The sequence below is a fragment of the Acanthaster planci genome, linkage group LG08 (genome assembly GCF_054643075.1).
Source record: "Acanthaster planci isolate LZ-2023a linkage group LG08, COTS_SCS, whole genome shotgun sequence".
Lineage (NCBI taxonomy): Eukaryota > Metazoa > Echinodermata > Asteroidea > Valvatida > Acanthasteridae > Acanthaster > Acanthaster planci.
The window spans coordinates 9,978,582-10,005,156 of record NC_141784.1 but is presented as its reverse complement, the minus strand read 5'-3'; the positions used below and the strand labels follow the sequence as shown (position 1 = coordinate 10,005,156).

Here is a 26,575-nt window from a genome sequence, read left to right as displayed (position 1 = left end):
ACCCACGCGCTCAACCAAATCTCCTCTGAAGAGAAGAATACGGGCGTTTCACAATAGTGCAACACCAAGAGATTGCAACGCGTTGACCAATCACACTGTGCGAAATTTGTCGACCCAATGCGCGTTCGGAAAGGGTCGACAAATTTCGCGCGCTGTGATTGGCCAAACTCATGGTGGTGCACTATTGCGAATCGCCCCTATTGTTCTGTTGTGATGGATGGTACAAATTTAGGTACACTGGTGCATTCTCATTCCCGGGGGCGGGCGCGGGAATCCCTTTGACGCATTAGATGTGCATATTATGTGCGCTACTCCACAACATCAGTTTCTGAAACAGTCGGCAGTTGCGCATCTACACTTTTACTTTCAAGCACATTTTTTTTCCCAAAAGGATTCACTATACGGCCCTCGGTACACTGTATAAACAGTGAAGTGTTGAATCCAGCACTTACAAAGGTCCGGTCAGTGCCCACCGTTTGACTGAAGTGTTGAATCGAGAATTTTTCTGCTGAATCCAGTATTTTAAATGTTAAATCCAACGCTTAATGTAGTTGATTCATAAGTTAATTTAACACTTCCAAAGTTTACACTCTAAGATGCTAAATTAACAGTATACCGCCAGTGTTGGATGTAAAATGCTGATTTCAGCATCTGAAACGCTGAATTCAACAATTTCAAAGAATGGTCGTTGACTAGATTTAACGCTTCAGTTCTTGGAGTGTAACCGTACGTTGCGCCAGTGGTAACCGTCGACTCTGTGCTTCCAGTCCATTTGTCTCTGACAGACTCTAGCCGTTGCCGGCCTAGACTTTCGGACACATTCCAAATAATGACAAATAACAGCCATTAGTTTTCATGGTTGTTCAGCTGTGATTTATTACTCCGCGATATTTGCATACTATCGGATTGTCTCCTTTAAGGTGAAATTTCTTCTTCTTCTTCTAGAATTCCCTAAGCAGCGTTTAGTAACTATCGGTAATTTTTATTAACATTTTAATTTTGCGAGGGCCCACTCATAATCCCTTGCTGTAGGCCTGCCTGCGGTGTAAATTTATTCAGAATATGAGCAACCTTGAGACAAAGTTCTGAGACTGATGATTCTAAAAAACAAAGCACCTCCAGAGTACACACCGGTACAGTGCAAAGCGAAGCCATTATCTTGTAAGAGAAGGAGTAGTTGTCACGAAAAAAAAAAAAAAACTCGTCTTCAACTCTGCTTTGGAAATGGAAGGGCGCCCCCTCAAACGAAAGAGAACGTACAGTACATGCGTAGGCATTCCTCTGACAACTAGTTTTGTTACCACTACTTCTAACAAAACAAAAGCCCTCGGTAAGTGATCGGTTTTACAGGGGAGGTATCGTAGCTTACACACACACTATACTCAAGTTTTCTTGCCGGGCTATACAAACGAATTTGACCGAGATTCGATTTATAGTGAATGTGCACAGGCTGACTTTTCTGGAGGGAAGGTCCGTCTAGTTTTTGGTGCATAATTTTGGATGGTATTCGACATAATTACCCCCAAAATTGTATTGCTTGTTTTTCTCAATTACTGATCAGTCTGACACGTCCTGATGCATAACAATATTAGTACACTGCGAGTGCAGCTTGACGGATGAAAAACCTCAGTCATGAACCACGGTTATGTTGTTCGACTAACCTTTGTCAAAGGCTCGCTAAAAGTCAACGATGTTTACCAGGTCCAGTCGGCTTTTTTGGGGGGGTGGCCAGGAGCCCAAAGTTTCCTGTGTACAAGTGGGGGACCTTCATTTTGGTATATTAGCGCACACGTTCCAGCAAGTCACGACTTAAAATGAAATCAATTAAAAATGGTCTTTTATATTCGAACTTGTGCCATGATGCCGGTAGTCTATACAGAGATTGCACTGCACCCTTTTCAATGGTTCCTTACCACGTCAAAGGAACTATTACCGAGTACCAGCTGCAAGGGCATCTCCTCCAATTTTAAAGATCTCTTTGTGCGTACACAGTTTCTGATCATGTAGCTATTGACAAATACGTATCCGTCCACTTTTTTTTTTTTTTAGATTTTACGCACTGTACAGTTTGACAATTCCCACTTTAGCAACTAAAAAGGCACGAATAACTGAAATCAATTTATTATATTAACACAAAACAGCTGAAAACAAATATATATAATTTTGACATCTAAATTTGTACAGTTTTGCATATTGAAGCATTAAAGTTTGACTTTATACAACACAGATTTACAAATTAAATTGGATCGTTCGTCGAGAAAAGTGAAATCTACTATTTGCTAATGCGGCCTAATATAAAGTAAACAACTTTTACGAATGCAAATGAGATGACGCACGGTACATGTTCCTTTTTTGCAAGTTAGGTATCAATAGGAATTAGATTTAAATGCATAGTTGTATTTTATGCACAAATGACCGAAACATTTACACACAACACACATTTTTGTCAGTGTCCAAGTAGAACTTAATACCTTTTCCTTTATGAGTTGTAACATGGCCATATTGCTCTAGAAAGGGAATACATAAATACATGAATGCTAAATGTGAAATCGAGAGGTATTCCTAAAACAACACCGCTGTACAGCTTACTCTGGTTTTGTCGGGATAAATAAGGGAGGGCGTTCCGTTCACTGTAACGGAACATCAGATCGTGGATTGTTACACGCAGTTACAGTCTAAATGGAAACGTCACCGCCATTATTGAGGTAGAGGCATTTTTTTTAAAAGTAGCAAAATTAAACAAAATTCAAAAGCAGTCCCGTGGCTTTTGCTGAAGGGGAAAGACCAGATTAAATATAATATATGTCAGCTATATCAGCCACTGACCATGAATAATTAAAATTTAAATAATTTGGCACCGTTTGCTAAAGCATCGTGAGCTCTCGTCAACTGGAAAGCATAGAATTCTAGCTAAAGTCTGGAATTTTCTTTGAGCTAACCACAATATAGGAAAGATGCATTGCCCTTAAAAATATCGTTTTGAAAGAAAAATGGAGTCTTGGTATAACTAACTTCGCAAGTGCTCCATCACAACGTCGTTTCCGCTGAGTTAATTAACCGTAAGAACGACAACGCGAGTTATATTATGCAGGTGCAGTAGGGGTGCGAGGTTTGAGAAGCAGGGGAAGAGGGCTGATCTTAAAAATAGCCAATTGAACCCTAAAAAGAGCCGGGTGAAATCTGCCCTTTACTTTTCCGACGTTATCGCAATGTATGTTTATCGTGGCGAACTTTCAGGACTTTTCCTACTTATGGTGGAAGTTTAATCATTTCTAACCACTGTTGATGAAAATCGGACATAGAGTTCTCCGGAAATGTCCTTTTTCCGGCCAAAATATTAAGTTTTCAAAAGTTTTGCATGTGCTCAGTCAAGCACACGCCAAGCGGGCCCGGCCGCGCAAGGACATGAACTATAGCCATAAAAAACCCTAAAATTTCATATGCGATTGAGTAGAAACCCGCAGATGCAGGTATATGTCTTTTATGTGCCTGTCAAGTTTCAGAAAGATTGGTCATTGGATAAATGAGGTCTGGGGTGGCCCTCCCCATAGAGAATATGAAACAGCGGCCTTCCTGGGTTAATTTGCTACCTGGTTTGGGCTCACACAGCTGAAAGCCCCAGCCCATCCCCCAACTTAAATATAATGCACACCTGCATGGAAACACAACCAGGTACCACTGAAAGAGAAACTGGCTCTTTCACCCGAAGACTTAATCGACAAGTTTGCGTCGATTGCGTTGTGTCTAAGCATACAACCATGCAGCTTCTATGAGAATTCGCCGTTTGAAAATGTGACGCGCTAATTACAACCACATGTTTAAAAACCAGTATCACATGAAATTCATTTGCATCGCATTACACATTACAGTGACGTATTAATACGTGCGATCAACGCTTGCCACTTAATTTTTACAAAAAATGTTGCTGTATCCTTGGTGAATAGACTTGGAGTGGTGTTCTCCGTGTAGAAGCACAGAAGGTGCGTTTATCACGAAATACATACGATTAGTTTCAAATGCTGGAAGTTTCTATCAATCAGGAAGCGCCATTGCGGCTCCAACACCATGGCTACACATCTAGAGCATCGGGGTGATACCAGCTACCAAAGATTGGCTTTGTGATTGTGTACATAAAAGCAGGGTACCAATGGATTTGATCGTTGGTGGGCAGTCCTTTCTGCACTGGTGTCCCGAGATACTGCCTGATGCTGTACCACCACCGCAGCGGCGCAAAGACACCGTGGGACACCCAGTCAACGTCCAACACGGCGTAGTTTGACGCCGCCACGCCGTCCACGATCAACGTGCCTTGGTATGTGAGGGGAGCCACCGCCCCAGGTTTCCAGACCGTGGACACACCGGTCACCTTGACCGGCCGGAGTCTTCCTTCTCTGTCGTGGTCGTGCACTGTGGTGTACAGGTACTGACCGGTTTGGACGTCGCTGGCGAACACGGCTCTGCTTTCGGTGAAGGTAGAGTTCGTGTCCGACACGTAGAGCACGTGTTGCGGGGTCAGTGTCACCGTGTAGCCGGGGCGGTCAGTCATAATGATGCGGTACAGTGTGTCCTTGGTAGGGTTGCGATCCATGAATGTGATGACGTCACTGAAGGTCACCAGTCCACTGGATTTGTCCACCACCTTGACCTTGTCGCCGATCGTCGGGCCATTGTCCTTGTTTCGCCATTTTGCAGAGTGACCACGGAATCAGCCGGGAAGCAACCACCAGACCTCGCAGCTTCCGAAGAATCTAGGGGAAAAGAACAATATCCTCGTTATTCTTACGTCAGAAATAAAAACTGGTTTCACAATACTTTTTATAAAAAGTGTTGCTGATCAGAAATTTGGGGAATCCTTTATTCGGTGTAATTCGTTTGCAGACTTGGCTCAAAGTTGGTCCTGATTGAAAACGTCGACCCGACTTTGCATTCGGCCTCTTTAAGGCGCCTTTGGTAAATATGGCAGCTCTTTCTGTTTTGGTTTCTGTACAGATTCTACTTGAGGAGTATTGTGATCATAAACTGCCGAACATGCGACCGTAACAATCAGATTGACAACCGTATACGATGCAAACAACCCCCGTTTACTTTGCAGCAGAGTTCGTCGAGAAAGACAACATAAACTTCAACCTTTGACCTCATAGTTTTCGCATTCGACATCTTCCTTTGTTCGCCGCGATAAGCGACCCTTTTGTTGGTCTTTCCTATATCTCGCTGGGCAAACACTGACGCACAATTACGTCTCTGGACAAACTGGGTTAAACTCAACTCATTTGTGCTTCCGAAAGGAACTTGTGGCACCCCTATCTTGAGGTGGGCCGGAATTTATCATGCCGTGGCCCAATGGCGGGGGTAAATCGAGCCAAAGTAAAGTTGAAGTCGGTTTGTCGTCTCTTTTGATGCCATCGCGACCAGCCGACAGACGCAAATAACACCATTAACTTGACAATGGCATAAATAGAACCAGAAATGCAAACATTGTTGGCATTTTTCAATGCACAAAAAATTTCCTTGTCATATTTCGGCGGAATGCCCCGGAATGATCCGGTATGCGGATCTAAAATACTATTCTTCAAATTTGAAAAATTGCCTGGGTTAAATTTTAACCCAAGCGAGGGTGAAACTGCAACTACCCAATAGTTTAAGTTGTTTCAACCCAATTTTGGTGATTAATTTATGGGTTGTTTTAACCAAACAATGGTTAATATCCACTCATTTTCTGGGTGAAAACTGAAACAGAAAGTAATTCTCAACCCAAAGTTAGGTTAACACAGCCCGTATTTGGGTAGTTGCAGTTTTGACCCTTCCTTGGATTAAAATTTAACCCAGGCAGTTTTTCAGTGAAGAGTATAAACCTGAATGAAAGGATAATCAGTTGCCCAAAGGGCCAAATCAAACTCAAAGAGAGCACCCGTCTACGATTATGGAAAACACAGTTCAAGCTAAGTTCGCTAAAAAGAAATCGTTCATCACAGCCTTTGAATTTTCTGATATATTGGTCCTATACATCTCTTCAGATTTTCCAAATTGACAGCGTTGGTAGTGAGAACAACCTAAGCAAAATTGATCGTTAATCCTTTATTTTGTTAGGCAAGATTGTGTGGCTATTTTCCAGGTGTTAATGCTGAAATTCCCAGTAGAACAAAAATCACAGCATTCTGAACATGGCCCCGATTAATGCCAGTCTATTGGCTAGATCGGTACTTGGTGTATCGTCATTTTGTGTAGTGCTCGGTTTATCTGTCTGCATTTTAAACGCATGCGCATTGATAAAAATGTAATTTTTGTCGGATAAGTCAGCACGTTTCACCGGTATTTCGACTCGAGCGTCAGCATCAGTGACAACTTGCGTTTTAGCCAAAATGAGTTCATGCCAGAGACCAACCACTAGTTTCAAATTAATGGGCCTCGATACATGATGGACTAGGCCTTGAACGACAAGGGGCTCGAAAGAATGAAGCCAGAGCTTCGAAGCATTTTGAAACTAAGGTTTGCGACAAAAGCATCGCATCTGAAAGATAGACCGGCCGTATAAGAAGATCCAATTTCGACCCGCGGCCGCGGAAGGACCTACCTGCCTTGACGGAGCAGTGGACCCAGGTTTTGGACTCGAAGGAGACCCAGTCGAACCCGGCCTCCACAGCCAAGCGGGCTAGCATGCCGTACTTGGACCGGTCCTTATCGCTCGTCGTGATGTCCACGGCCCGGCCCTCGTAATGGAGGGAGTTTTCGTCGTGGTGTCCGTCCTCGTCCCACGCCTCCGTCACGCGGAGTAGGATACCAGGCCACTGGTTCATGACGGAGATGGCCAGGGAGTTCAGCTTGTCCTTACATCTCTATTGAATCAAACCAGAGAAGCAGATGGAAACGTTGAGTTAGAGCGGGTTTTGGCACTTATGGCGCTGGCGTTTTGCTCATGCGGCCTGAACCATACACGCGGACTCGGACCATTCGATTGTTGTATTTGTTTCTCTGAGCAGGCTAAAAGCTGAAGTGTCCTCTTGCTACTTAAAAGAGAAACTGGTACCCAATTGGATGGTGGAAATACGAAGTAACTCTCTGACACCTAACGTGACACTGCCGTAATGCAATTGGTCTGTGAAGGTAACAGTGTAAGCATTGACCATTGCCTTCTTCTTGTGCCGAGTTATACGGTAACTTGAATTTCACCATTTTCTTTTCCACATGTTTGAGGCATGGGGTTTAGGGTTTCATTTTTACTATCAGTAAGTGTTATGCATCATATCTGCTAAGACTTGAGCCAGTTTATATTCAGTGCATTGTGAAGGCGGTGACAAGGTGTCCTTCTTTCAGGACTGGACCCCAGTCTATCATGAAAAAAAATTCTTGTATCTTGCTACGTCACTGCATGACGTAGCTTGAATTGCCTGACCGTGGCCTGTTGTGGTCCAGGTGTTCATTCGTTTCACCAATAAAACTCTTTTCAAAGGATTCGCTCTGCTGGTTTTCAGTGGGATTGCATCAGGTGTCCAGATTTCTGCAGCAGTTGCGGAAATCAACGGACAGCCCCTCTTGAGAATGTGGAGCTTGGTCTGAAGTGGGGGCAATCGCCGCTCGTGGAGTGTGCCTAGCGGATATAATCTCCGCCTGCTTAAGCTTCCGCGCGGGCTCCAAACCGAAGAACGTATACGGTAACACGGGCAACAATCAAGTTCCCATACATGCAGAGAAGCATTACGAGTCGTCACTCTCAGGACTGCGGTCACTTCGATGGCAAAATTTCGGCCCTTTATGTATGTCCTTTATGCACGAGTCTATAATAGGCTGAGACCCTTTTGTACTCCAAGTCCAAGATGACCGTGAGTGAACCCCAAGTCGAGTCTCTTGTCTTTACCGCTGGGGTCCCACGGCTCCCATGACAGTCTGTCTCTAGGCTATTCTCAAGGGTGGCGGGGGCAGGTGGTGAGGACCTTTGTACCCGCCATTTTGTTTACAACAGTCCGGGCTTTTAATTTCGACCGTCATTTAAAGGGAATCGACTTGTTTACGGCTTTTAACTTTTGTCACTGTGTCCTGGTTTCTAGGTTTGATTAAAAAAAGATGATCGTAATGTTGTCTGCCGGCACTGACAACGTAAGAAAATAAATTAGTTTGAAGGATGGAGTAGGCCTACTTGTATTGTGCAGGTCCAAAGCAAAAATCATTGGTACCCGCATACAATCATGCTCGATCGTTTCCAGCATATTGACGTTTACCACGATAGCAGATTGTCATTTTGTGGTCATTATCTAATCCAGTTTGGCGCACCGAATCCGATCCACAAGTTGTTCAAGTTTGGTTGTGAAGGCGATAAAAGTTTTTTTTAAATGTCTGACGCGTGCACGGACGATCATAACACTCGGCCCTGTTAGGGAGCAGTGTGTTTTGTCACCTAACCGAATCGAATAAATCAAATCGTGTTGTGCAGAAGGTGACAATGTCAATTAAGGTCCAAACTCATTATTGGATTGTATTGGCAGTTGGTGTCTTGCACGAGTGGCTTTGTTGAACCTTTTCAGCCCCCTGTTTTGTGTTTGTTTTGTTTTGGTTCGGTTGCCAGCACCAACTCCCACTCCTTTGTAACCACAATGAAATAAAATATTTATATATATATATATAAAAGCAGCCCTGAAGCTAAAGGTATTAATGCCTCATACGAATAACTTGAAATGCTTGGTCAGTGTTTCGAAACTCTCAACTGGTACCATGTGATTACTTGTAAATTACCTGTCATGTTGAAAACAACATTTGAAGTTGTAAGCCCCGACCTTTGGAGAAATTGTTTCCGACATGAAATAACCGGCATATCCAGAGGGGGAGGGGGCAGGGAATTTTTTCACCCCCTGGAGACATGTTACCAGTTTTTTCCTTTCGCGAATGAGAGAATTTGGTCAGTCATTTTGGGAAAAGTTCATACCCCCACCCATGACAATAACGACGCTTCTTCGGATCATTCCGTTTGCCAAAACGTTGGACATTTCCGTTATTGTTCAAAATTGTCATTTTTTTGACGAGCGTCAGTTGGAATGAATCTAATACCTTCAGGGCCGTGGGTTTATAAGTAGCCACTGACAGGACCCCCCCACACACACACCCCAACCCACCCCACTGCCATCTCGCCTCGAGTACAGCCGAATTAAAGCGAACAAGTCCACCCCTTATTTCCACACCTTTTGAGGGAAAGTTTCTTTTCACTCATAGTACGAGTTGCCTTCGGGAGTAACAGCGGCGGGAAATGCCAATCACTTCCCCCAGTTGTGTTGACGTGTTGAGCGGCCCGTGAAATCCAGGACGGAACTGTGCATGGCCTGGAATTGTTCCTCGCTTTTGGAACAAATCCCCCCGTCTAGTTTGAATTGGCCCCTTTTTCTCCACTCCAACAACATAAAAAGTACTTCGCCAGGGGCAACTGCGTGCAATAACCGCAAACGACGTTTTTTCTTCAACGTATGATAACAAGATAGTCTCTTACAATAAACTTCAGTCAAGTTTATGTAATTTTTGGTATAGGAATTTTTCAATTTTTAAAAATAAGTGGTTGTGGTTTTTCTCGATCTTTCCCCAGCCTCGTGTGGTTGTAGTCTAAACAGTCGAGGCGCAGTGAACAGGAGACAAGATGGCCATAAAACAGGGAAACCCTTTCGCTGATCTCCCTCAAAGCCTCGAACTTCTCGGGTTCCTCGACTGTTTGGCTTAGAAAAACGCTCCTGTGTCGCAACGCAAGCACATTAGAGGCTGTCTGGAGATAACTTTGTTTAACATGGGCTTTATACATCCGTCTCTAGTTGAAATTGGAAAAGAAAAATGGTTCCATGGACATACAGGTGTTAGTGTCCCAAACTTTCTGGTGCACTTAAAAACTGCGACTTAATTGGTGAAAAAAAGTATAACGAGGTCTGTGCTAATCTGCTTTAAAGGTAACAACTGTTGACATGTTAGCAAATTTGGAGCAAAATCCCTCCCCCCAGAAATGTGAAATGCACAAAGGTGGAGGGGAGGAAAGGTGAAGGAACCCAGACAAAAGTTAAGCACTCCCTCCCATGCCGGTGGGCCGGGGGCCGGATCTGCGCGAGGGTGTATATCGGTACACACCGCGGCACTTTGAGGGGACGGACGCGGTTAAGGGGGTGAAAAGACCTCCGTTGCCGAAACGGACAACATTGGACTGGGGGGAAATGCAACAAAGGGAGCCTTGACAATGGACCCTGGGATTTGTGGCCGGACAAATACAAATTAGGACGCCGAGTACACAAGCGGAAATGTTATTTTAATGTCTCCGGGGGATAAGGCCACAAGGGTAGAAAATTAAGACACTGTATAATGACACAGACTTATGGTGCTAGACCGAAAGAATAGTATTAAACTATCGCTTCAACCAAGCAGCGTTTATTTAAAGTACTGGTGCAAATATTAATTTGGGCAATTTCCCCAGATGCATTTGGAGAGATCTTGACAATTATGATGAGTAATTTACTTTGTATAGAGGGAGCTGGAGTGCCGACACTTGGAGATTCGTTATACCTAAAGGTGATATTTGAGGTGTTTTAAAAGGCAACGTGGTTTTCCCTCGGTTCAAAATAACACCCCTTAACTTTCGTAAAGGATGCATACTTTTTGTTAACTGATGTTTAATAACATTGCTTGGCGTGTTCAAGTGGGATCTTAGTGCTGGATGTTCATTAACTATTGCCAACAATTCAGCTGACCCAAGTGGAAACTCTATTTTCTAAAGAAGGCGTCCATAACCTGAAGTGGGCGATATGAACAATATTTATTTCCATGCAGTGATCGCCGGACAAACAATCGGACGGTATGGCGTCTGGGATTAAGCACGATGTCTGAAGGCAACCTTTCATTAAACGGCGTGTTACCGACAAAGAAGGGGGTGAGATGGTCACCGCCAAAGTGTGAAAGTTGTGATAGATTAAAGCCAGCAAGCGAGAAGAGCCGAGGTCTGCGGAGGACCTGAGCAAAGAACACGGCTCCGACGCATCGCTCTCTCCTGTTTGCCTTCTCGAAACTGTGAAAGCCGTGAAAATTTGCCGATCACCCAACTAACCCTACAGTGAACTCTGAAAACACTAGAAAAATTGGCCACACTTTCTGAGAAAGTTCCCCCGCATGCACTGCCGGAAAAAAACAATCGACTGTTTCGCAAGCACGAGTGATTCTTATCACATAAACCCATTGTCAGTGTTTATATCGCAGGGCAAATAATCCAGCGAACTTTGAGTTATGGAATGAAAGCGCGGCTAGCTTTGTCCGGGTGTGAAGACGAGCAGATTAAGTCTTAATCGTGGAAATTATCTCTCCATCGGTCGACTTGTCCCTGCTCGCTAAAGATATTTGATTTGGTGATTTACAAACAGTGTCCTTGCATTAAGGCTGTGTGAAACTGCAACACTTTGTACAATGAATTAATTGTTGGGTTCCCCAGATTTTAACAAAATATTCCCATCGGTGATACAGTTTGAAATCGCTCATAATAAGAGAGACTCCCCCAACCAAGGAGTAAAAAATCGGGCGAAGCCCAAGATGGAAACGAAGCCAGTGTTTTAGATGTCCCATAGACGTGAAGAAATACATGTACATAAATCGGTATTGCGTTGACAACATAAGGCTAACCCTCTCACACATACGAGACACAGGCCCAAAAACGACCCCCCCCCAATTTACAAAAACACACCTATGTTTGGCAAAATATGTGCGTTTATTTCTTCGAAAATGGGTCCCAATTCTGTATAGTGCTTTTTTGTGTGGAATATTCCATCCACGATCTAGTTCAGTGGCCTCGCGTTCAGATGCCACAAAGTGCACGGCGCTGCCTTGGTTACCGAAGACGGTAAAACCGGCCAACTTCAAATAGAAACCGTAGACGAGGATCTACAGCAAAGTCGAAAGCGGCGGGGGCATTATTAGACTGTATAGTCCAGGATACTTAGTTTTTGTGTTTCTGGAGTAAAAAAAAGAGAGTGTCGGGCGGGAGGATAATACAGATCCGGCCTTCAGGTGTGATGGAGCGGGGTGAAGGATCGAGGCGACCGACCTCCGCGCCATTCTTCAGGCAACCAGTTCCCCTCTTGCACGCTAAAAAGTTCGACAATACAGTCAGACATTCCACAATGATGCTCTAATGTTTACCCTCAGCTCCTACGAGCGGGGACCGCCTTTATACATTTTGGAGCTGTAGTATCGTGTTCCTTTTATGAATTACTTTTCCAGGTCAAAACAGTTGTCTCTGTTTAATGCGAATGAAATCGGTAGACTGTAGCAAGGAAAGTGTGTAAAAGCGCTTCCAAACTTTTGAAGGGGGCTGAATTTGTTTCTTTGCAAATGGTATGCAGATGTTTTATATTCCAGATTAGACTTATTGCTTATTTTTTCCACAATAATGATAATGAGTCTTAGGTGAATAATCAGAAGATGTACTGGAATAATCGGTCGCTTTTCTGAAGTATGTAGGGCGAAAAATGTAGCGGCAAAAATACCACTTAATTAAAAATTAAATATTTGAGCTCATGGGTCTTGTTCAACACACACACACGCACCCACTTTCGTAATCACATCCATTTTTGTGTTTGGCCGAGGCATGTAAAGGCATCGATCCTCGCTACAAAACCCAGCACTATTATTCCAGCTTTCTGTTTGCTTGTTTTTATTTTAGATTTGCTCCGGTTCCATTCAGGAAACGATTGACTGCCGTGACGGACAAGTTCTTAATCCGAAGAGCCAGCGCGGTGCGTGTTTGCCCAGGCCCAAGACGGGGCTCTCTACCGCTCCTTTCCAAACACTCTCTGTCAACTTTGACGTGGGAACAGGCGAGCTGTCATTCCAACCAAAAAATGTGGGATTTGTCACCTCATGAGTGTATACAGAGTGGGTTTGCCGAATCCGTCTCGGACTTTTCATGAAATCTATCAAACCACGCTGTCATTTGAGCAATCCAGATAAGTCCATGCACGTCACCACAGTCAACTCGGATCTCAATTTTTCAACTAGACATGCCCGAGGGCAGTTCATATATCGACATCTGATTGACACCTGTACGGCCTGAATCTTTCTTTCCTTGTAAGTTTCAGCGGAATGCTAATGTTTTTCTTCAACGGTAAACCGGCGCAAGCGGACTTAAAACACCCAACCCACCGTCAACTCCAGTTTACTTATCTAGTTGAATGACAGAGTATAATGGAAGGCTGCAAAAATATGACATGTACCGGCAGATACGTCAATAATTATAAGTAAAACTGAAGAACCATTTTAATCCAGCTTAAGCACGTGGACGATAGTAATACAAGTATACCTCACAGGGGTAACCGCTGTTTCGGTCTGTCAATCAATAAATATGATCTCGACTTATCATTTGGATTCAAAATCGATTCTTATTGCTTTTATTATCGATGTATACTTTGGGGTCGGTATCCAGAAACAGCCATGAAGGTCTAAAACGTCATGATTCCGATATTTTATGATATTTTTCCGTTTCTTAAAATGAGAAATATGGACACTTTAAGCGCCTACCATAAGACTGTATAATAATTAAAACCAGTCGACCTGTTAATTTTAGAGTCTGTCAGAGAACGATGAAATACTTTTTCGACTCTCTATAATTCTGGAACGACTTGTAAAGCCTTAAACGGCCTCTGGCTTCAATTCTTGCGGTCTTTTCTGATGCACTTTGCGTTGTTCCTGTAACCAAATGACTTGATTCTCGGCAACATTGTTACAGCCTGATTAGCTTACAATCCCAAATGCCAGGAGAAACGCCCTTGGACGGGATTTGGCAAAGTGCATGCCGGAGTATGTTAGTTTGTTCACCGCTCGGGATAACGATTCTGACCTCGATTTGCAGACACTTATCATTTCGATATCCCATAAATAAAACCTTGGAAACCAATATCAGAGTCAATAGTGCTTTCTGTTTGCACCATGCGTTACAACCAACAACCAAAATTACTTGCCAGACAAGAGTTTTTTAATCACCTACATTTACGTAACAATGGAGCGCTTAAATCGGCATGAAAATAAGTGAATTTGGGCGTTTACTCCGCTTCGTCCTCGAAGAAACCCCCGCAACTCGGCAAAAACTCCATCCAATCATGGGACGATGTCCAAAAATAAAAAGTAACCAAGCTCCTAAATGTACCGTTGTGCGTAGGACACTCAGAGAGAAAAGATAACCAACTAAACCGCATTAAAGTTTGTGTTTGGATCTCGGGTGAATTGGCTCAGCTCAGGCCAAGTCCAAATCACGTGACTGCGGCTTATAATTGCATATGACTCTATGGAAACTGGCTGCGACCACAACAACATAGACTCGTACGTAATTTCTAGTCGCAGCCGAGAATTTGGACACGGCCCTGGCAGATAAGGCGACACCCCCCGTGTGTTCGTCCAAGACAGTGAGAATTATTGTTTTAAAGTCTTCACATTTCAATTTTTCAGGCAGAGTCTGATCGGTAAATTTAAGTTCTCTTGCCCCTTGTAATTATTAAGGTGGCTAGCCAATTGATCTGTTCGAACATACCCACCAGGCTTGAAAAGACGTGTATCGTGCGGTATAAACTTTAAACAAGTGCATGTGTGGATCATTGCTCAAAAACCTGCCTTCAATACACATGTGAGTGCGCCGCCATTCGGGCATTCTGTAGCCGAAAAGTGACTGATTATTCATTCCTTTTGTTCGTGGCAATATCCCCCGACACCCAGGGGGAATTCCGGCTGAAGGAACCCACTGGGGGATCGGGACCCGGGATCCACCTGTAAAAATGAACTTTCTTTGGCTAGGGTAAAAAGAAAAGAACAAACTCAACCACCTTCGTGCCAGCGACGGACCAACGGGGAAAATAACAAATTCACCGGCTATGGGAATCTGAAATCTCCCTCTTTGTCGAGCGGCACCGATGGAGACGTAATGAGTGTTGTTACACCGCCATGCCCTGAATACGTAGGCATTGTGGCCGGCTTTTCTGCCCGGCTGGCTGGAAGCCCGCCTCTCCCATTTTGGGCGACAAACCTCGCCTTAAGATCTCACTTAATGCCCCCGCCGTGCCAGCGATAACGCCGTGAGTGACAGGCCTGTCAAGTCCGAGGCAGTCACACGCAAAAAAAAATCACTTTTCAAAAATATTTTTGACAGTGTCGAGGAAGTCGGCGATTATGACAGCCATAGACGTTTTCAACGTCGCCTATGACTGGCAGGAACATTTCGCAACGTAAATGCTTGATTACCAAAATCGCCAAAATTAAGTTTCGATACAAGAGATTCTAGATGCTGATTAATCTGATTTTCCTTGAGCTTTTCAAACTTAACGCCAACACTTTTGGACCTAATTTATTAATACGTTTACGGTGTGTATTTTTTATATACTAAACGAAATCGCTCCCTAAGGCTCAATACCTCAAGACCTTACTCCAGTTGGTCATAAAAGGATGTTACTGTTTTGTTTGAAATCGCACTGGAAGGAGGACGTTTGTGCCCATAAGTAACCGAAAATTCATAATCCAAACCAGTTGCCGCTTCTCCAAACTTCAAATCTAAGGAACGAATTTGCTCATTTTAACAACGGATGAGAGCGATGAACATCAAGATATGTAACTTTCACTCTGTCCTCACAACATTTAATGAGGGTCATTCATAACCCAGAGGTAAAGAATGTTACGATGTGGTACAATACACCATATGGTTAGCCACAATATAACAGAATGCAACGACAGCGTGTTATGAACAAGCGCAAGTCAATTTACCCGCGAATTCCTTCTGATGACGCGGACTGCCAGTTCCTGCCGACAGGCAAAGACACGCACCCACGTGTATTGATTGCATCACGCGTGTACTGTTACCGACTAAAATCCTCCCGTCGCTGCTCGTAGACCGACATCACGTGTTCTCTAACAGAGCGGCAACCGCACAGTTTGAAAATCAGCACTGAACACGTGGTGGTAACTGTCCCGTAAAACTTGCCACGAAAACTTCGCGAAACGGCATCCAATTCTTGCCGCGGTGTCGTGTTTCGAACAGATTTGAGAACAATCTCGCAATCTTTCTCAACACGTGCGTTTGTTTAAACTTTGTATCTTTTACAAGTACATGAACATCTGGAAAATGTGGCACAGCTTTGCCATAAGGCACTGCAATGAGAAAACGAACACGAAAAAAATGCCTTTGAGAAAGATTCTGCTAGAATCGAAACGTCAGGCCTCCAAATATTTTGAGATTTCTATTTTAGGTCATTGTAGTCAGCAAGCAGTTTGCAGCAGTTTTGTATTAGGCCTACATATCTACGAAAAAAATGATTATTTTTGCAAGCAAATAATTTTAAACTAGACATTCTGCTTGAGTTTGGTTGTCAACATTTTCGGGCTGGTGCAAAATAAAGAAGTTACTATCCGGTCAAGCTGAAATGCGAAAATTGACTCTCAGCCAAACGCAGACTTCCAATGTTTAGCGGTAGGTATATTGGATTTCCCAATGCACAGATGTATATCAGGGTCCAATTTGTGTAGAAAACAAAGCAGTCAACAGGAACCAACTTTGAAATAATGTGTAGTATCATCGGTGAACTGACATGTGCAGAGATTTTAATTCTCGTTACGGAATTGTCATAAAACATTCTAGACTATTGATTGTCCGATGGAATGCTTACCCAAGCTAGTTGTACATGTACGCACTGCTCGACATAAACCCCGGATAATGGCCAGTAACTTCCACCTAATAGCTTTATTGACCCACCCCAAATAATTCGCAGTCACACTGACCCGCAAAATTACGCGTCACCCCGGCCTACTGAGAATTCCTTTTTTGCCTCCATTCCCAACCCTTTACGGTTTCTACGAGTCTTGATCTTTGGACTTTCGCGATGGTATTCTTCAACCATTTCTGATCCGCATTTGAGGAGGTGATTATTCGCCTCTTGACGACACAGCAAATATACGAATGCTTATAAATACAAAGTCGTGGGTGACGTCTCCGCGCAAGAGTTCGATACCTTCTTGCATGGTGCCGACACGATATACGGTGGTATAGTATCTTGTTTATTAGACGGGCCGTCATAATTTCGCGCCAGGGAAACGACAGGTAGCGCCACTATGGCGGTTTCGTGCACAGGTGTCGCGACGAGCGGGGAAGAAGTTATTAAAAAGATCGCTCCAATTAGGTCAATATTGTTGCCGAAGCCGTCCTGGTGAGCCTGCGGGCCACACTCATCCTTTGAAGGGATCCGGGTGCTTGCGTGGGAGAAAGAATCGTATCATGTCTAATAGTTGGGAATCTTTAAAGTCATTCATTGATTATGTACGGTATGTACAATTATAGTGTCTGGTTTTGAAAGGGTCCTCTTGCTCTAGCTAATGTGGTGGATTTTTTTCTGTATCAAACGTTGTATGTTATAAAAAAGTGTATTGTGAGGAGTAAATGTTTCAGAATATTAATCGCTGTGACAGCTGCAATGTGTTTGTACTTCTGAATTTTTTTAGCTAAGTTTTGAACATTTAATTCCACTAACTTCCAACAGGTTCAGTTTTGTCCTTCCCTACTCCAAATTTGTTCATTTAAATCTCGTTGCTATAGATATAACAGCCCATTCTGCAACTGAATACCAGATACATTTTACTTCACGTGACGAAACAATCAGACAACAGTAGAATACCTCTGCTCGCCAGACATTTGGACTGGAAACTTGCTTCAGACCTACGTTATTTTCAAAACTCAGCGATTTTTCAAATACATACACGATCCGGAACTTTTTTATTCTGCAGTTGTCTTGATTTTGTCATATTGGACGGGGGTGCTCATTTTAAGCACAAAATAATATTGTTGGATTTAGCAGAGCCGCAAGAAAAGGGAAACCTAGGTCAGCCAAATGTTTTCAGTGTCGAAGCCGTAGAACTTCCACACGGAATCCTGGCCAAGTCTGGACATCTCTGTGCCACCCACCGTAGCCGTGTCGGCGTGTGTGTCTAACCTTGTTTGAACAACCACCAAAACCTCCTTCTATTCAGCGGCTGGGGATGGAAAAAAGAGGCCTAGAATTGCTCTTTTGTGCTTCAATATCAACTCTGAATTGGCGACAATTATCGGGCAAGTGCTGATGTAAGGCATTAGGGGGAGGGCTTGTCGAGAGGGTGTAGCGGTGGGGCGCCAAAATCAAGGCAGGTGTTAGTGAACTCTGTGTTGAGTAGAGACGACAATGTCTCGAGAAGTACTCCATATTGACCTCGTTTACATTTCGTGAATGCCTCTGTAACTACTAATAGATTTCGCTCAGAAAGTGCCACATAAACAAACTTTACAGACTGAGATAAAACAAACACCATTGCAACCAAATCTTCTAATGTGGCTCTGAATAGAAAGCCCATTTCATAAGCATCTTTCCCGAAAAATAAAAGAATCTTTGTAAAAACACCTTCTTTGAAGTAACGTGCATTTCTGGCAAAATAGTTGAAATACATTGACCTAAGTTCTTTAAAAAAAACTAGAATATTTTAGTGCACACTAGGAACCATGAAAGTTTCGTCTTCAGCTACCCAAGGTAAGAAAATCGCATCTCTTAAAACTAAAAAGGTCCCAAAAATCCTCGGATGATCTCCGTGTGGGACACCGTCGCACCGATCCACTGAGACCCTGTACCGCGGCCCTTAAACCACCGTGTCCCGGCGGAACAATGCACGGGGGTGACTCGCAAAGCTGCGAAAATATTTTCACTTCATTTCCATATTTAAGCCCCACCGTGCTAATGCGAGGGTGACGCTTGATCGCCTAGGCAAACGAAAACGGTGAAACACCGGCGACTGCACGGCGCGGGACAGGCACAAAGCCTTCCACGACTATTTTTTCTCCCAAGCTAGTACCCAAGTATACCGGAGAACCTTACAGGAATTTCCCCCTGTGCCAATTCTGCAACCAAAAAATCAAATTTGCAGAACTAATCTGATCTCATGTGAAAATCCACCCGGCTGGTACGGTTTAGCTGTGACACGCAGTGTTCCTTACTAAAGAAAAAAAAAACCCACGCTTAGGGCCTACACTGCGGAGCTCCGTACACGGGTGTGTGTACATAAGTCACTCCGTTTGCCCCCAAGAGTCAACACTTGTATGGTGGCCTATCAGTGGTCACTTTTGGTAGACTTTTATATGTGATGTATTAACCCATTCGTATTACACGCTGTGGTATTTGCTGTGCTGAATCATTATGATAACACCTGGTATATCGGATGTCCTTCATGTTTCAGTATTATAAACCCATCTGTTCATAAAGCCAATTCAATTATTTCAAATTACCTTCAGAACAGAAGCTTTGACAGGTGCTATTGTATTGACTTTGAGGTCCAGCTTGCCACTCTGAGCAGTCTGACAGAGTCTCATACTTTGTTTTTTAACAAAACAATTCATTCAGTTCCCTTCCTCTGCCATTAAATTGCAACATGTGAGCCTATATTTTTAAGCTACGGTAAATATAAAACCTTACACTACTCACCAACATGAGTTTCTGACAGGGCTTAGGCCCTGTTGTAGTCAGTGCAGAAAAACGCACCTAATCATGTTATGAATCCGGTGAAAAATCACAGGCTATCAATGAATTCGGTGACTGTCAGACTATCAATGAACCGTAAAACGATGTTGAGAGCCATGGAAATGTTACCTATACACATAGGCGCTTTGTGGCGCAACTTTAACATGTGAATGATACATTCCGCATCGAGAACCCTTCAGGATCATTTACTGTTCAGAGATAGTGTAAACAGGAATGAACTCTGTGAACTTCTAGCATTTCAATAGGCCAATCGTTTGTCTAAATACCGAGGGGATCATTTAAAACACTCACCTTGGACATGCGTCTGTCAGCTCCCGTCCCTTCCTCATCCTTGTACAGGATATCAGCGTTGTTATTCGGGGGCAGGAGCTCGTCGAATTTGGGATTGTCTCGGTGGATTCGGCCCTCGGGCGGGCCGCTTGCCCCCAGCGTGTTCTCGGACACGTTGGGTACCCGCTGGCGGAGCGTCAACGGGGTAGACTGCCGCGGTACTTTGGACTGTTGGCTGGCCCTCCCCGTACAGGCACGCGCAGTGGAACTCAGGAGGAGCCAGGCAAGGAAGAAAGTCAAGAGGAGTTTGTCAGCACGTGGCATGATGCTGCCTAATATATGATTTTTTTACACAGTCCGCAATCCGTTGGAGATGCGTTGCTTCGTGCGTGCTAGGGTATCTGTCCGTTTGACGACGCCATATCTGTGCACTTTGTCTAACACAGTGTCGCAATCGTTTAATCTGCCGATAGGTGTGCTACAATCAGTCGGTATGCACAACACCTTGTCCCAAAACCCCAAAAGATGGCTTCTGTAAAATCTGTTCGGGATTACTGTTTCACCACGAACTTGGAAGACTTGGTGTAACTTCTGCCGAGCTCTGGCGAGGTGTTAGCGAATCAGGAGCATCTGAACGGGACTGGTCGCGGCCAGGTGTGAGACTAAACTGGTAGGTGAGCTGTACGGGACGAGGCGTGCCCTTTGGTGGGCCACCAGGGGTAAAAGACCACCAATTCAGCGCCACAGACACGTCAAAGATCAGTGCGCTGCAGTGTACACAAGAGGGATGACGGCTCGGCAGAAGCCGGCCCCTGATTGGCCCAACCGGCATGACAAGAACCGGCACGGTGTCCAAAGGCTAGCGGTTCGGTTGTTGGAGTTGGCCAGGCCGCTTGACTCACGTGAGCAGGCCTGGTGTGCGTTGGCCCAAGTACTGTTAAACCAAAATCACATTGGTGAGGATAGTTCAACGTACAATGGCCTGCAGTCAGTGTGCAGTCATCGATATCACCGATATTATCGCGTGTAACGAGGTTGCGGCACACACTCTCGTCACAATGCAGAGCACGGCCAGGTTCATGAATGGCTCACGATGCACTTCCAACACGTAACAGCACATCTGAAAGCAAGGTCGTCTTCTCTACATTAATGCCTTCATCTCCATTAGTAACTGCGCCAACTCAAACCAGTCGGTGACCAGGCGTCTCAATGATGCGCTGTGCAGCGCCCAAGCCTCACTAGGAACGATAAGGGGGCGAGTTATCAATAATTCAGGTGTCCCGCTAGAGCAGTTAACGTTGGATAAGCCTACGTGATGCGCCTATGGAATCAGCTGATTGCGTGACTTCAGAACTGCTCCAAGAGCAATCTAAGATTTCTGAGGAGAAATATCCCCCGTAGCGTATAAAGCTATAAAGGGATCTCCTTTTCACCGACGCAGAACTCTGCAGGAAAGAAGGAAGAGGAACGAATTTGTTTATTATCTGCTGTAGGATCAAATAAAAAGAATGATAATTTTACTTGTTGCATTACAGCCTTTAAACTTACAGTTCTGTGTTTTTGAAAAGAGAGAATTAGTGAATCAGTTTGGTGTTGAACACTACAAACACATGACGTTAACCTGTACTTGCAACAGAATACACCACGGACATTTTGAAATATAATATTTTATTTTTCAAAGTAAATGACACGTTACGTTACAGTTTTGCGAACTCAAAGAAAACCGACAAAACCCAGAGCGTACAGGTGTATTTTGAGTTGTTTTGATTGAAAACGAATTTGGACTGAGTGCGTCAAAGTTGTGTGTTCGAAAAATGTAATCAGCTTATTGTTCGATAACATTCTTTTGATAAAAGTCAAGCTGTAGATGAAATTAAAAGAAAACACTCTAGTCTACTTCACGATTATACCCTTCCCAGTGCTTTCATTGCAGATTAGTAATTGAAATTTGTAAAACCCTAAAGAAAGGAGAACGAGGTGATAGTCAGCAAATGTTGTTTGAGAATTGGGTAACTCTGGCCATTCGTTCCTATTTTGTGGCCGTCTACAAATGTTGATCTTTTGTGTAGTGCTTGCGTTGAAAAGAAATCCCACCTCGAGAAGTCTTCTGGCTCTGGTCATTGTTGAGTTCAAGGGGACTCTTAGCCTAATTTCCAGGCGTTGTGCGCCTATGAGAAATGTAGCGAACAGCTTGCCTTAAAATAAAACCACATCGCCGGTAACGTTTCCGTTCCATTGTTGGCACAGCAGCGGCCGAATCGTTTGTTCGACAATCTGCCGTGAATAGGAACGTCAACGCCTGGAGGCGATTCCCTGCTAATGTTCAGCGAGGCGCAGAGCGATACTGCGAGGGAAGATTTTTTTTGCATTACGACACTGTCTGGTCTGCGATACCTGCATTGAGCAGGTCGGTCTGGTCTCATTGAGCAAAAAAGGGGAAGGCTACCAATCTTGTTAATTACGGGATACACCCCTCTGGTGGTTTCGATTAGGACACATCACGGGGACGATTTCAGAAGCAATAAAAATGATGTAAACCGTTTTTTGCTAAGTGTATTCACTCAGAATCAAGTACCAAACTTAGGTGGTAACCGAGTAATTCATAAACCAACGCTAAAAATACTTCTTCAGTAAATTGAAATGGTAAGTGCTAAAGGAGTTTTGTTTGCAAAAGCGTAAAGCTGAATTACTCGCCTTCTTTAGTTTGAAGAAGCCGCAAGGATGTTGGAGATGTTTAATACGCCAAATCACACCAGGGAGATGTGTCGAGTTTGTGGAAAAATTCAAATGGACTGGGGTAAAGCATGTTTTCCCAAGGATAAACGAGCACAGTGTATTAAATATAGCACATTATACCACTTGGAACTCTTTAGGGTGGTGGTGTGGAATGATTTTGTGGTATCTGTCAATCCTGTCACATATCTAGCGGAATAAATTGAGTGTCGCTGGAGACTTTTACGAGGCAATCGTGCAGAAAACGGGCTCAGCAGAGGGGCAAGGAATGAATGATTGACGGGTGAAAAGGAGGCGAGGTTGCGGGCTGGCGGAGGACGGTGAACTTGACCGTGAACGCCGCACCCGGCAGCGGGGGCCTTTGTCCGCCAGCCCCAATACACCGAGCCCCGCTGTTGGGGTCGGCTGGGAAGTGCGGTTGTTTGGATGACGTACAATTCGGTTCGAGTTTGAGTGTGAAGTCAATTGCGTATGACAGCGCGGGCTGTACACCAGTCTCGTACTATTTGCTTTTAACTAATTTCCCTCGGCAATTTGTTAGAGCTCTGTGAACACACACACAGGGACTTGTCGGCTATTGTACGAATGTCACTTCTTATTTTACGAGGTGATCAACAACTTTTTTTGAGTGACGTATTATTGTTAGTAGTTCCCACAAAGTGAATAAAGTATTTAGTCACTCAAAGAATGCCGAAAATGTGTGAGGTTTTCCTTTCCTTGAGTCACTTCCCATTTGAAGAAAATTTAGTAAGCTGTTGTGCAATACCTCCAGGCTTCCGGGCATTCAAGATCAAGTCGAATGAAGTGCTAGATTTTGTAGGGGAAAAATAAGATTAACCGGAAAAGTTGACGTTTTGTTGGAAAAAGGATCACACTGGGTCTTTATTTGGACATTTGGTTGAGGCTGTCTCTATTTTAAAGCACTATCCAAGATGCAAATAGTTCTCAGCATCTGCAGAAGCAAACGAGCGTAGGTGCGTTCATGCTGCATACGTCACTGTCTTGGTCAACACACAGAGAATCTAATCGTCTTCTTGTAGCGTTCGTTTGAATAATCACTAATTATAATAATTATTAATAATTCTTGACTGCTGCTAAACGCATTTCCTAGCGTGTGGAAGATACTGTACGACGTGTTTGGCCCCTCAAAATGGGCATTTGGAAATTTTACGGATAGGATGTGATAATTTTTGGCTGTTCTGGATCTTCGTTCAAAAATAGTCTATCGCATGCATGGGAACAGTTATACTGCCACTTCGGCTCCGTTTCTCAAGTCAGAACTCATGATAGTTTCGACTCACGAGAGACTCGGCTCTTGTTTACAATGAGGTATTAAACTTCAGGTTCTTGATTTGAAATCAAACCTAAACTCCATATTTCTGGATTGGCCCCCGACATATACGTCCAGCATTCTTCAATATTCGAATGTAACTCATCATTTTCTCATGACTCACGCACGCTGAGCTCAGACACAGCCTGGCGTGCCTGGACTAGCTCAGAACTCATCACCTGACTTGAAATGTATGATATTACATTGGCCCTTGACGGAAAAAACTATCATTATGCCTACTCACGACAGGTGTTTAGCTCAGATTATAGACTCAACCATCATAACCTACAAATTATGAAATCAATTCAGATTTCATATCTTACCGGCAGACAATCTCCCTTACATTTGTTCCGGGAATGATCTTAAAAGATGCGAAATTTCGCAACTTCAGTTTTACTCTGTGTGTCTAGGCAGTGACTTTACACTTGCCATATTTGACTCTAAAAGTGAAGCACACGGTCGGACTCCACCTATATTCGTCAGCCTATGTTCGTCAGCATACTGGGTTTGCGTGCACACTCAAAATGCCTTTTGGCGTCTGTTGACTTGAAGTCCGTTTGTTTCTGACAGTGTTCATTGCCGTAACAAGGTCTGCCGAAAGAATGAAGATAAATCAATGTAGCTTGCGTTACCGCTTTACCGGTTACAGGCTTCACTTTTTTTGGCACTCGTTTCATCGGGCATGCCGTCAGCAACATGCAACTTACGCCCAAATGGCCAGATGTAGACAAGCGAGTCTCTTAACAGATGCCATCGGTAACCGTTTCGTCGAGCACCGGCTGCACTTGCTGCAGTTCCATCGATTGCCTATCTCAATTCAATTACGGTTTCCCCCAACAGTTTTGCATGTTGGTCGTCAATCACGTTTCGTTTATATGGACGTCTTTCACACTGATGAGATGTGAACTTAGCCGTATGTTTGCCGGGCATACAATTCTGCTAACAGGAGGGAAGTTGTGCTTAGCTAGGAAACATTAAATTAACAGTTCGAATGTCATGACATGCGTGTAGACCTTAAAGGACTCTCACGTACTTATTACAATAACAGAGAGCAGAATTTATGATAGAAAATGGAGTTTTTTTACTTGTGAAAAGTCAGAGATTCTCCGTTTCTTGAGCGCCAAAAGCCCGATATGCATGGGACATCAGTCAAGCTGTTTGGTCATGTCTGTGATATACCATACTCAATAAGCTCATAGCATACCTCTTCACGATAGTCATTTTGGGTTCACTGTCCGTACAAAACGCCTCGAAACAAGGGGAAATTAATACGAAACAAACCACGAGAGGGCTCGCTTTTAATAAAGGCATCCATGGCTATGTCTATGGGGTTTCGTTGACCCTGAGGACATGAGATATTAGACAAACCCACGATAGTGCCTTTAAGGCCATATCCTAGACGCAAGCCGTTAAATGGAACCTCCCCTATAAGCAATCTTAATAAAATTTTCAGACCGCTTCTGACAAAACTGTCATCGTCCCGGGCGAGAGGAAAGGAACCGAAATGTCAGCCCGACTTAGGAGAGTCTTGCCCAATGAATTATTGGAGGGCAAATAAACGAACGTAATCACATGAATTGGATGTTGGAAGTTAATTAGATTGCAAAAGTATACGCCGTTTTACAAACACGTGGGCGGTGACTCACGCGGCCCATGTAAACGTATCCATATTGATGATTATCATCTCTGTTTTTCGAAATGTTAAAAGCTTTTTCAAAATTATTCTGCACAAAATTTCATCACAGAGACTTCCGTTACTCACGCTGCATCGGTTAAAAGGGAAACAGACGGACAGAGACTGCGCCCTCTATCGTTAACATCCCCTAGAAGTTTCTTTGTGCTGAATAGCTGTGATTCAATGCCTTACCTTTCGTGTGTTTGTTTTGTTTTTCTTTTGTGAGGATGATCCCTCTGAGGATAATAAACAATGATCTGCTTCTTTAAGAGTTGGTATTCCTGAACGTTTTGGCAAAGCAGATTTAAACAAGTCACTAACTTTTGTGATTCGAGTCGAGTCGCCAAAAATTGTGACTCGAGTCGAGTCATTGACTCGAGTCATTACAAATCTGCGGCAAGGCAGAAACGTTATGAGGACGATCCTTGGGAATTTTGTTTTTTCCAAGCACTACAATCTGTACAGTTTTTCAAGACATTGAGGACTTGAAAATATTGAAAACAATTGCCTTTCAATTTCTGTTAAATAGGGCTTCACACCGTCAACTTTGTAATGTAGAACATACGGTGTCGTTTTTGTAACGAGTTTGAAGCATTAGTATAGATTAAATTTCCGTTCTCCTCAACTCACCAAGTTTGCCTTTGCGCCAAAACGCAACCTTTGAGCTTGAACTCTCCAAACGGGGCACACGACTGCAATGTCAAACTCCGGTGTCGATGACGTAATGGCGACTCGTCCACGCCCCCCGTCCGGAAGAAATTGTACATGCAATGGACGAAACCTTTGGGCTGCACTTGGCCGAAACAGTGTACATGGACATGCGGTGGGAGCTCGCAGTGACGGACCGTGGCCATGTACTTCTCATCTCGCGCTTGACCTTAAACGTTGGTGTATACCTTCAGGTAAGGGAATACCCGACGTGTCGCCACCCGACAAAGCATTGCTGTCAAAACCAGGGCACAGACTGCGAGTGTGGCGACGCATGTGCATGTATACCCTTGCACTATTCTTCTTGCTCTGAATAAACCATTGATGTATCTC

The 26,575-nt window shown here is 43.8% G+C and overlaps 1 protein-coding gene across 1 annotated transcript; it reads right to left on the bottom strand.

Annotated features, from left to right (window-relative positions):
- Window positions 1-2,105: 2,105 nt before the first annotated feature.
- On the bottom strand, window positions 2,106-20,907 carry LOC110979400 (indian hedgehog protein-like). Its single transcript, XM_022235163.2, is given in 4 exon segments — window positions 2,106-4,662; window positions 4,665-4,748; window positions 6,572-6,833; window positions 19,818-20,907. Coding segments are annotated over 4 exon segments (1,242 nt in total). The 5' UTR covers window positions 20,121-20,907; the 3' UTR covers window positions 2,106-4,069.
- Window positions 20,908-26,575: the final 5,668 nt, after the last annotated feature.